The 11,581-nt window shown below is 57.9% G+C and overlaps 4 protein-coding genes across 4 annotated transcripts; 2 read left to right on the top strand and 2 right to left on the bottom strand.

The window, feature by feature from the left end:
- Positions 1 to 1,261: 1,261 nt before the first annotated feature.
- On the bottom strand, positions 1,262 to 2,694 carry CCM_00918 (oleate-induced peroxisomal protein; the record flags this gene model as incomplete). Its single annotated transcript, XM_006666076.1, has 6 exons — positions 1,262 to 1,425; positions 1,493 to 1,806; positions 2,125 to 2,269; positions 2,329 to 2,342; positions 2,410 to 2,588; positions 2,656 to 2,694. 6 exons carry the CDS (start codon positions 2,692 to 2,694, stop codon positions 1,262 to 1,264), a joined length of 855 nt encoding a protein of 284 aa, XP_006666139.1.
- A 338-nt stretch (positions 2,695 to 3,032) lies between these two features.
- CCM_00917 (LETM1-like protein) lies at positions 3,033 to 4,317 on the bottom strand (the record flags this gene model as incomplete). The annotated part of the gene is made up of 2 exons (XM_006666075.1): positions 3,033 to 3,087; positions 3,158 to 4,317. 2 exons carry the CDS (start codon positions 4,315 to 4,317, stop codon positions 3,033 to 3,035), a joined length of 1,215 nt encoding a protein of 404 aa, XP_006666138.1.
- Positions 4,318 to 4,839: 522 nt separating this feature from the next.
- Positions 4,840 to 5,608, top strand: CCM_00916 (GAF domain nucleotide-binding protein; the record flags this gene model as incomplete). Its single annotated transcript, XM_006666074.1, has 5 exons — positions 4,840 to 4,857; positions 4,901 to 5,005; positions 5,060 to 5,064; positions 5,119 to 5,198; positions 5,259 to 5,608. 5 exons carry the CDS (start codon positions 4,840 to 4,842, stop codon positions 5,606 to 5,608), a joined length of 558 nt encoding a protein of 185 aa, XP_006666137.1.
- Positions 5,609 to 6,997: 1,389 nt separating this feature from the next.
- Positions 6,998 to 9,824, top strand: CCM_00915 (conserved serine proline-rich protein; the record flags this gene model as incomplete). The annotated part of the gene is made up of 2 exons (XM_006666073.1): positions 6,998 to 7,230; positions 7,310 to 9,824. The coding sequence occupies 2 exons, from the start codon at positions 6,998 to 7,000 to the stop codon at positions 9,822 to 9,824; spliced, it is 2,748 nt and encodes a 915-aa protein (XP_006666136.1).
- Between the last annotated feature and the right edge of the window lie 1,757 nt (positions 9,825 to 11,581).

Below are 11,581 nucleotides of genomic sequence, written 5' to 3'. Positions count from 1 at the left end.
CCGCGCGTCTTCGTGCAGGTCGGTAATGTGGCGGCGGCGCGCGAGGCCGTGGCCGACGGCGCCGACGTGGTCGTCTGCCAGGGGACGGATGCCGGCGGCCACCAGTTCCGCCGTGGCGCCGGGGTGATCAGCCTCGTGCCCGAGGTCCGCCGCATGCTCGAGGACGAGTTTGCCGACAGGGACGTGGCGCTCGTCGCGGCGGGCGGCATCGTCAACGGCAAGGGCGTTGCGGCGGCGCTCGCTCTCGGTGTGTAGCCCCTACCCTTCTCCATCTGCTTATAGGAGTACTTTCTGCTGATATCAATTGACTTGCTAGGTGCGGATGGTGTGGTCATGGGCACCAGAGTGAGTTTCTGCTCGGCGCATGTCGTCTACGGTGCAGCACTGACATGTTGGGGACTAGTTTACCGTGGCGGATGAGTCCATCTATCCCGACTTTCGCAAGGCGCAGGTCCTCCAGACCACGGACGGCGGCTCGTCTACATTCAAGTATGCCACAACACCAAACTGTATACGTATTCACATGCCAGGCGCTAACGACGTTCTCGCCTTGCAGGTCGCCGTTCAACGATCAGATGAACAACAGCACGCTCTGGGGTCCGCTGTACGACGGGCGCCAAATCGTGTCCGCGATTCACGAGAAGTTCCTGGCTGGCGGGACGCTGGAGGAGTGCCAAGCGGCACTGAAGCAGGTGTCGCCGCCGGAGGAGGCTGCCAAGTTGATCAACACGTGGGCGTAAGTATTTTTCCTATAAAAAAACGACTGTTATACACGGCAATGGGATGAGCTGACGGGTTTGGGGCGATTTAGCGGGACGGGAGTCGGCCTGGTGAGGACCGGAGGACCGGCTGGCAAGATGATTGAAGACATTCGCCGCGAGACCAAGGAGACGATTCAGTCGTTGGCCGGGGCCGTCTAAGTTTGGTTGTTGCGGTTATTCACGTTACGCGCGCTTCGAGTCAATCAATTTTCAACGAGCAGAATGACGCATCTGTATTCACAAGTAGTATCATGTGGGAGTAGTAAAGTAGCGGGAAGAAAAGAGTCAAATTCTATCATGTCTTCCTTCCCAAGCAGCACTATTCCAAGAAAATGCTTTCTATGGTACATGAACAGAGGCGCGCGGCACCGTCGTTGAGCCGGCGAGCAACTGCTCGATATTTTTTCTTCTTGTCCGTCCCATCAGGCATTACAAATAAACTTGTGACAGGAACCCGTAAGATGTCTCCATCGTGCAAAGGCGTGGGTTTGGAGCTTGATTTACAGCTTGGCCTTGCTCTGGGCCTTCTTGAGGATAGGCTCCATCTTGCTGGCCTTCATGACATCGCCCTTGATCTTGAGCTTGCCCGACATGAAGAGGCGCTGAGCGTTGGCCTTGCCGGCAGCGAGCTCGCCAAAGTCCTTGTCGGAGAGAGTGAGGGTGACTAGACATAGGAACGTTAGCCGGGGGAAACACGCATATTTGGAGGGATGTAGAGGGTAAAAACGTACCGGTGGGCTTCTCGCCGAGACCCTTGGAGACCTTGCCGGCCTTCTTGAGGTCGAGGTTCCAGCTCTCGGTCTCGCCGGCGGGGTTCTTGAGGGTGAAGGCGAAGACGGCGCCGCCCTGCTTGATGGCGTCCTGGCGGTCCTGGTCGCTGGCGAGGGCCTGGTTGATCTGGTCAAACGCAGCGGAGGCGGGGAACTTGGCTGTCGAGAGAGAGAGAGAGCATGTTAGCACATTTTCTTCTGCGGTGCGCAATCGCTTCACGTGGAGGTTCTCGTGGGGGGGGGGGGGAGGCGCGATCTGACGATTTCGGCCTCGGCTAGAAATCCCCCAGCGCTAAAGTGACAAGGCTGGGGGCGCGCTCCCAGCAGGAAGGAAAGGGCAGCGGGGAGGAATACGTACAGTCGGCGACAGACATGATGATGGATGTGGATTGGGGGTATCTGAGATTGAAAAGAAAATCAAAAGGATGAAAATGGAAGATGCAAGAAAAGAGAAAAGAAGGTGGAGGGGTGTCTCTGGAGCTTTATGATATGCGTTTGGAACCGGCGGCCGGGGTTACTAAAAAAAAAGGCTTTTGGGGGGGGGGGGGGAAGACAAGGCGTGTGGTTTGCTCGGCGACGCATGTGATGGGAACCTCGGCCGGGCCGTGAGCAAGCTCAACAGCAGTGGGCAAGCGTCGTCACAATCGACTCCAAGGCAGAGTCCGGCCGTTTGCGAGCGCTGTAGCTCCGGTTCCTGGTGCGGAGAAGTCCCCCCCATCTTGTTGCCAGCTTCAGTGCCTGAACTCAACTCCCCACAGTCAGACGGGCTTGTTCTGTGGTGTACTGTGGCCAATCACCGTCCATATCGACTCTGAGCCTCCTCGGCAACCGCCCTCACGACATAGCCGAACCCGTCACGTCAACGACCTACTAGTTACACTGACTTTCCCCCAGACTCCGCCCCGGTGCTGATATAGGCGACATCTGGGACATCTGGGGAAGCGGCCGCACTTTGGTCCACGAAGGCCTTTCGAGCCGGTCTCTTGTCATGATTGCGGTTCCGCTGTTCAGATGAATATTGACAAGACATCATGTCTGCTGCATCATTATCAAGACCCTTCGTACCGCTTATTACAAGGCCCCCTCTGATATTCATCGGCTAGCAGAGGGCAACCCTCTCGTACCACCGAGGCCTGCCCCGACTTGACCAGCGATCCATCCATGCTAGTTACGCATTGGCCGGTTATCCTAGCTACATATTTCAACTATTATCTGATTAGCTCAACATGCCATCTGCGCGCCTTCGGCTGCCCACGCGAGCAGCACAAAATGAGCTGATGCTTAGTTAGCTCCCACATCCACATCCCAGCTAATCGTAGATATGCTTCTTCTTTGGCCCGATGAATCTGGGCATTTACGTTATTTTCTCTATTAATTGTTTTTGCTTGCTACATGCAAATTGAATGCTATTGTACAATGGGCTCCGCGAAGCCCGGTTCTATTCACACGCTGGCCAGTGGCCTCTCTGAGTGGTGTTTTGTGTGCAAGGCCATCATCCCCTTTATAAATGCCATTCCGGCACACCAAAGTCGCGGTTCTGCGGCCAATTCTCTTGCCTAGACAGTCCATGTTAGCAGCACTCTTTCACCCGGGCATCAAAACCCGCTCCCATCGCACAAGACATACCTCGTCATCAGCAACGTCGTCATCCGGCGCCGCCGCTCCGTCAGGTCCTCGGCCGCCGTCAGCCGGAGCCAGTCGCCCAGCCACGTCCGCATCTCCGACTCGCTCTTGCCCAGCACGTCGATGCCGCGCTCCATGCACGCGATGCGCAGCTCATCCACCTCGAGCCCCATCGGCCCGCCGTCCTGCACCATATTCTTATCGTCGCCCTCGAGAAACGCCATGCGCAGGACGCCCTTGAGCTGCCACATGCCCGGCGGCGTGAACCCGCCCAGCCGGTCCCACATGGCCCCCGACAGGTGCAAGCTGCGCAGGACGTGCCGGCGGGCCACGGACTGGGTGACGCGCGGGCCGAGCACGCCGTGCGGGTGCGCGACATCCAACAACCGAAACGCCTCCCGGCGGCGCGCCTCGGCCTTTTCCGCGCCCCCGCGCAGCTGCCTTGGGATGCGGCACGTGTACGGCACGATGCCGTCCACCAGCATCACCACCAGCGGCGAGAACTCGCCGCAGATGACAAACATGAGCCCAAAGCACGGCAGCCGCAGCATGTCGTGCCGCACCCGCCACAGCAGCACCCAGTCGGCGCGCGAAAACGTCTTGGGCACCGCGTGCGGCCGCCACACCGACGGCCGGTCGTCGGCCGGCGTCCGCGCCAGCTTCTCCCGCAGCAGCCGTCGGTTGGCAAAGATGGCCTTGAGCCCGTTCTTGTAGAACTTGAGGTAGCTCTTGCCCAGGTGGAAGAGATAGGCCGGCGTGGACGACTGGGCCTCGCGGCGCACCGTCTCGAGCACCGGCGGCCGCGTCGACGCCGGCGGGTTGAGCAGCGGGTTCATGCTCTCCCTGCTGCTGCTACGCAACGCGGCGGGCGGAGAGGCGTGGTGCACGCTGCGAAATTGTACGGCTCGACTGCGGTTCGAGGGGTGGGATGCTCGGGTCGTCGTCGTCGTCGTCGCAAACCTGGCGAAATTTCGAGAGAGCGCCGGCGCAATGGGGCCGTGCGCCCGGCAGCGCCAAGCAAGGCTTGAGCTCATAGCGACAGATTGAGGGCTCGCCTTGGCGCTGTTGTGGTGCGCTTGATGATAGACGTAGATTGATGCGGTGCTGGAAGAATATTCGAGCATCGATCTGCCAGAGAAGTTGGGGAAAATGGGGTGCCACATTGCACATTGCGCCCCACAAGTCCATCCAGGCACCAAATACAAATTACATACACGTGCCTTGTAATACTTCGTAATTAGTACTTAGACAGTGAGCATTCGCAATTTTGTTCTAGAATCAAACAAGTTGTAAGAATAAGGAACTGTTCTGGCTCTATTCAATTGCATGTTTTGGTAAATGAACGGTTTGCGAAGAGAAACTACTATTGCCAGCCGTAGCTGCCTTCAGGCGATTTGGTGGCCAAAAGGGATAGAAACAAAACTGCCCCGTAAGAGAAGCCCAACGATAATCTGAAAAGGTTCATTGTCAAAATATCAGATCATTGTAGACGTGCATTGTCGCTGTTGAACATGCGCGATGTCGCCATTTCCTTCTTACTAATGACGGCATGTGGATCGCCTATCAAGATAAATTTAATCACCATCAAGCTCATCCACAAGAGCTGTGAAGTCTTTCAAGACGATACGTTTTACCTCAATTTCGGTACAAAGCATTGAAAAAGAATTGAAATAATACTCTGCAAAATGGTATGCTGCGACATGGCCAGTCCGAGCATCGCTTGCCAAGTGCTGACCGAATGCCTAGGTTCACGCCGACGCCTCCAATTTCGACGAGGGCGTTTCCAAGGAGGATGCCTATGAGCAAGTTCTTCTACAGGCAGAAGGGCTTTTCTACGATCAGCGAAACTGGGTATGTGAAGATGCCGCGAACTGCCGACGGAGAGCTGTCTGCTAATCAGTCTAGGTTTGGTGAGCTCCTTACAACATCCGTGTCAATAGACGCCAATTCTGATGGATCATCAGTAACCTCTCCAACGCTGCTGCGTTACTTTGGCACGCCTACCAGTCTCTACCAGCTCCAAGCAACCATGTAAACTGGTCCGGTAAGCGTATAATCAAGAGACACGGGCACACTGTCGCGTGCCGCGGCTAACCGTGCACAGGATTTTACGTTTTGGATCCGTCCTCTGCAAAGCCTCAGCTTATCCTCGGCCCATTCCAAGGCAAGGTTGCTTGCCAAACCATTGCTTTTGGCCGCGGCGTCTGCGGCGCGGCGGCCGAGTCGCGGACCACGCAGCTCATCCATGACGTGGAGCAGTTCCCAGGCCACATCGCCTGTGACAGCGAGAGTAAGAGCGAGATTGTAGTGCCCATCGTTGCCGAAAAGGATGGCGAGAAAAAGGTCGTCGCTATTATTGACGTGGACTGTGCCGAGCTCAACGGCTTCGATGAGGTGGACAAAAAGAACCTAGAGCAACTGGCTGAGCTGATTGGCAAGAGCTGCGACTGGTAGCTGGGCAGATGAAACAATGAAAAAGCGGGAATCGATCTACAATACAGATAGATGGCTTAATACAACTAGTCATCTCATCAAGAGAAGAGGGAACTTTGACAGAGGTATAAATAGCAGCCCACGTAAGAAGGCGCAGTTCGCGGGCATACGTCAAGAGTGGCTTGCATGCATAAGAGATCGAGAGGGGCATACATGAAAGACGACGCCCAGTGGGCGATTTGTCTGCCACACCAATGAAAAGGCAGTTACAGTGACAGGAACTGGCGTCATGTCGGAAACAAGAAGCGAGCATGGTGTCCGTGACGCGTGGGCTGATGTTTTTGGTTTGGGCTGCGAACTTTAGACGCTAGCAGAGTGGCTACAACGCGGTTGAGGGTAACTACCTAAGTTAATAACGGGGAACAATGTCAACAAAGCATAAACGAGGGCTGAGCAACAGGGCCATTAGTTACAAGCAAAAGAGGCGAAGAATTTTTCAAAACACTCAGAGCAAGGGAAATGAAACCTTGAAAGTCAAAACCCGGATGCAGCCTCCCTGAGCTTGGCTTTCATGCGGTGGCCAGGCGACAGGCCATGTTTAGCGGAGCATAGCACTGATATGTAACCACTGGCGAAGTTTGGACGAATTATTAATTTCCATGTTCATCTAGTTATTGTATTAGTTAGTACGGACACGGATAACAACTTGTTCAGCTCTACGGAGTACTAGGTCACCCGTTTGAGGTCACCCGTTTGCCCAGCCACCCAGATTCCTGCCCTGGCAGCCCCTCCCCAGCCACACCTTACAGGGAGGTAACGCTCGCAGAGGCCGCTTGGCCGCTGGGGCCCTGGCACAAAGGAAATGAACCAAGACAATGCGTCCACTGGCTCGACTTGCGTTGTTGCTGAAACCAGTCCAGCTGAGCCGTCGTGGCACTGGCTGGAGGGAAGAGAGGTAACCCTTAACCCTTACGCCCTTACGGCCCTGCTGCACTAAATCGGCGCCAAGCAACAGGCCAGGGATCGAACAACGCCCAATCCAAGCTCGTGCACCTCCATCATCCGTTTCTTCCTGACGAACCATTTTTTGCATTCTTCTTTCTTGCATGCACTCATTGTCTGCCCAGACACGGCTTGCAATTTCCCAACTTTATTTTCTTTCTTCTTCTCTGCTTCGCCCTCTTTCTTCTTCTCGCATCTCCATTCCGACAACAACTGATCTGCACAAACGGCCCCGCCATTTTCACCGTGCGTCGGCCCCAATGTCAAAGTAAACAAACCCGTAGCTCGCCGTCCTCCACGCCGCCGACTATCTTTGGAGCGAGCTCGCACTTTGACGATTGAGTGGTGCTTGGACATAGAAAAAGCAACGACGCCAGATCATCTTCTTGTACCAAAACACTCGCCATCATGGCATCGGCCAGCCGCCCGCACTACACGGGTGTAGCCCATACTGCTGGCATCTACGCGGACCTCTCCGTCGACGGCCCCGTCATTGGCACTCTCGTTGCCGTCGTCGACCGCGCGAAGAACCTGCCTAATCGCAAAACGATTGGCAAGCAGGATCCCTACTGTGCTGCTCGACTTGGCAAGGAGGCCAAGAAGACGACGACTGACATTCGCGGCGGTCAGACTCCCAAGTGGTAAGCAGCCCAAACTCCTCGACAGCTACGGCTTTCTCCAAATGTCCCCAACGGCGCGCTGCTAACTCGTAATCTCCAGGGACCAAGAACTTCGATTTGCCGTCCACGACTCTCCCGACTACTACCAGCTTAAAATCTCCATCTTCACCGACGATAAGAGGACCGACCTTGTCGGCGAGGCCTGGATCGACCTCAAGACTATCATTATCCCCGGCGGTGGCCAAGCAGACGTATGGCAGAGCCTGTCCTGCAAGGGCAAATATGCTGGCGAGATTCGTCTAGAAATCACCTTCTACGACTCACGACCCAAGCCTGACAAGCCCGTCAAGGCCATGCAGCCGTCAGTCGCGGACCTCGACTCGGTCCGCCAGCGGTCCTCCCCTGTCAAGAGACGCCCTCTGCCCTCCGATCCCGTCACCGGCGAAGCTGCGCCTGCACCTGTACCCGTTTCTGTCGCCACAAGCATACCCTCGAACCCGGAGTACTATGGCCACCAGCAAACGCCCCCGAGACATGCCAAGCAGCCCTCCCACTCTGGCATAATTCCCAACCAGTCCCCCCTCCAGGCCATGGAGTACAACAACACGCCTCAGGGTGCACGACACCTATCGGGGGATGGATACGGCACGTCGCCTGGTGCCACTGCCGCTCTCGGCTACTCGACCACTCCCAGTCGTCAACCGCACCGCTCTAGAGACCATTACGACACTCCTCCGCGACAAGTCGATGGCACTGCCTACGATTTCCAGGATGCTCCAGCTCACTACAGTCAATCTGACCGCCATGAGCTGCACATGGGAGACAGACACCTGCCTTCTCTCGATGTGGCTCAACCCCCGCCGCCACCGCCAGCTCATCGTTCGCGCCACAGCAGCATAGGCCAAGAGTCGCCACAGGTATCACCCACAAAGGCTGGTCCTTCAACACCCATGAGGCGCGACGTCTTGAGGAGCGAGGCTCAACGCTACACAACCTCGACCTCGTCTGCTCGTCAGTCCTACTCGCATCATGACCTACCCCCATCACCTCACAGCCCAGCAAGCCATGGTTCCCCTCATACTACCCGCTCATTACATGCCACGGTCGAGGATGCGCCGGACTCCCCCACAGGACCGGGTACCTCCTCCTATAGAAGCAGGCATGATAGCGAGCCCCTGACAGCACCAATGGGCAGAAGCAGGCATGACAGTGAGCCCCCAACATCATCCATGACCTCCTCGTACCGAAGTAGGCATGACAGTGAGCCTCCCGTACCCTTGAATCCCTCTCACAGAGGCATGCACGACGGCGAACCTTCGTTTGAGCGGGACCCTAGCCCGAACCCCTACCAGAGGCACTCGACCCAGCCGTCACCAGGCTATCCCAACCAAGCTCCGCGCTACGTTTCTAGCCACGAGGACTATGATGATCAAGACTACGATCGTGGCTACCAGGGCTCACCAATCGCCATGCCAGGTCATGGCTACGGTGGAAGCCCACACAGTACACCGCAGCACCACCACGTCAGGCAAAGCAGTGGACAACCCCTCCGTGCCCCTACGTATGCTTTGCCCGCTCCTCCTGCGTCGCTTCAACACACCGTGGACCCTAGACTGGCTCGCGAGGTTTCAGAACGCATTAATGAGGAGAGGCAGTACGACAGCCGCCTCGCCAGTCAACACGGTTCGGCAGCTCGCGGTCGCCAGAGAAGCGAACCGCCTCCTAGTTATGGGATGCCATCTCAAACCTACGTGCCGCCGACTCATCATGATAGGCACCCAAGTTCTGTCACATACTCAGGAGGCCCCCAAGACGTCCAGTCTGTCCAACTTCGAGGCCACCGCGGTAACATGTCTGCGAGCCCTGCACACAGTATTCCTAGAAAGTCTGTGAGCCCCGCGCCGCAGGCCCATGAAGGAAAGCATGCTTCAGATGTTCCATTTGGCCCCGATTCTTATGATGCGCTCAACCCGAGCATGGTATCGTCTCGCTCTTCCAACTCTGCGCTCTCTGGGCAGGATCACAAAGACCATAATGGAAAAATCGTTATGCATGATGGGCGCGAAGTTGACCCCTCTGATCATCTGCCTATGGAATCGTGGGCTCCCGAGCCCGAGCCTAAACTTGGGCGAAATTCGGCTTCAGCTGACAACCTGCGTCGCTCGCCAGTCGGAGCCCAGCCCATGCCGCCGACTGGACGCAGACAGATGCGACTTTCGCGAGCCGAAACGGCGCCGATAACATCATATGGCCACGACGAGCCTCACACGCCGCCAGCACCTACCGGGGGCCGCACTCGCTTGCAGAAGAAGCCCCCACGCGGCGCATCCGTGTCTCCGGGTGCGCCAAGTCCACTTGCTCCCAGCCACACGGAAAACCACCAGGAAAGGCAGAGCCCATACGGCTCATACGGCCGCCAGGGCCTTGCACACCGTGGCTCGTACGACTACCCGAGTGAGAACTATTCACCACTGCAGTATGGCAGTGGACCGCCAATCCCGGCTAAGATTCCGCTGATGAGCGGTGCCAATAACGGATCAGAGCTGTCTCTGGCGGAAGAGATGCAACGTATCGATATTGGCAACGGCAGGTCGCGCCGCCGGGGTGGCTACTAAAATTCTTGATACTTCGATTCATTTGAAATTCTTTTTTTGCATCAGTGGCTTTTTTTTTTGGCTCATGTATCATATCTGGAGCAAACAGCCAAGGTGGCGAGATGTTTCGATCGGCGCAGATTTTGACATTATATCATATTCACAGACTAGAAAGATATGGAGGGCGGTAAATGCATATATGAATTTGACATCATGTACTTTGTATTCTAAGTACCAATCCTTCTTTTGCTTTGTTTCAAGCGGCTGTGCCTTGTTAGGCAATGTGGCAGAGCTAGTGCTAGGTAGTAGCTCTAAAAGTGCTTCACCGCCAAGGCGGCAGAAAAAAGTTGGGTTCCTTCACCTTCACCTTTTTTTTTCAACCACTTGCCACCTCGTTCTCGATATCCAAACGAAGCAGCAATCCACCGAGCCGAGGAAACGAGTTTCCAACCCAATCCGACATCCCGGCTACACACGCACACCATGGCGGCCCCAGTCGGACCGCTGCCGCAGCTAAAGCTGGCCGCGGGCCCGGCGCCGTTGACGGCCGAGCAGCGCTACTGGCGCACCTTTAAGAACCAGCTGCTGATGCCCTCGCCGACGAGCTACCCGGTGACGCACATTTCCTGCGGGAGCGCCGACCTCTTCGCCGTGACCACGGGCACACGCGTGCAGCTCTACTCGACACGCACCCGCAAGCTGCTCAAGACGATTACCCGCTTCGGCGACGTGGCCCGCAGCGGCGACATCCGCCGCGACGGCAAGGTGCTGGTGGCGGGCGACGACACGGGCAAGGTGCAGGTGTTTGACGTCAACTCGCGCGCCATCCTGCGGACGTGGACGCACCACAAGCAGCCCGTGTGGGCGACGCGCTTCTCCCCCACCGACCCGACGGCGCTGCTCAGCGCCTCGGACGACAAGACGGTCCGCCTCTGGGACCTCCCCAGCGGGGACCCCGTGGCCACGTTTGCCGGCCACGCCGACTACGTCCGCTGCGCGCGGTTCCTGCCCGGCGCCACCAGCGGCATGCTCGTCTCGGGCAGCTACGACGCGACGGTCAAGCTCTGGGACCCGCGCACCAGCAGCCGCGCCGCGACCATGACGTTCAAGCACGCCGCCCCCGTCGAGGACGTGCTGGCGTTGCCGAGCGGCACCACGGTGCTCGCGGCCGCAGGGTCCTCGGTCAGCGTGCTCGACCTCGTCGCCGCGCGCCCGCTGCACATGATTACCAACCACCAAAAGACGGTCACGTCGCTGAGCCTGGCCTCGGGCGGGCGCCGCGTCGTCACCGGCGGCCTCGAGGGCCACGTCAAGGTCTTTGAGACGACGGCCTGGCACGTTGTCAGCAGCGTCAAGTACCCCTCGCCCATCCTCGCCGTCGAGGTCATCCCCTCCCCCTCCTCCAGCGGCAGCGGCGACTCCGCCGACGACAACGCCGTGCTGCCCACCGACCGCCATCTCGCCGTCGGCATGCAGTCGGGCGTGCTCTCCCTCCGCACGCGCCTCACCGGGCCCGAGGCCAGCCGCGAGAAGCAGCGCGAGCGCGAAATGGACGCCCTCGTCGCCGGCCGCGCCGACAGCCTCGACGCGCACAAGGCCCGCCGCAAGCGCCGCGCCGCCGCCCAGCACCGTCTCGACCTCGTCGGCGAGGGCGCCGACGTCGTCATTGCCAACGCGGATCCGCGCACCAGCAGCAGTCGCAAAAAGGNGCGCGCCTGGCAGGCGGACCTGCGGCACGCGCGGTTACGGCGCCGCGCTCGATCGCGTCGTCGACCGCG

The sequence above is a fragment of the Cordyceps militaris genome (genome assembly GCF_000225605.1).
Source record: "Cordyceps militaris CM01 unplaced genomic scaffold CCM_S00001, whole genome shotgun sequence".
NCBI lineage: Eukaryota > Fungi > Ascomycota > Sordariomycetes > Hypocreales > Cordycipitaceae > Cordyceps > Cordyceps militaris.
The sequence above is the reverse complement of the archived record's forward strand: the minus strand, read 5'-3'. Positions and strand labels throughout refer to the sequence as shown.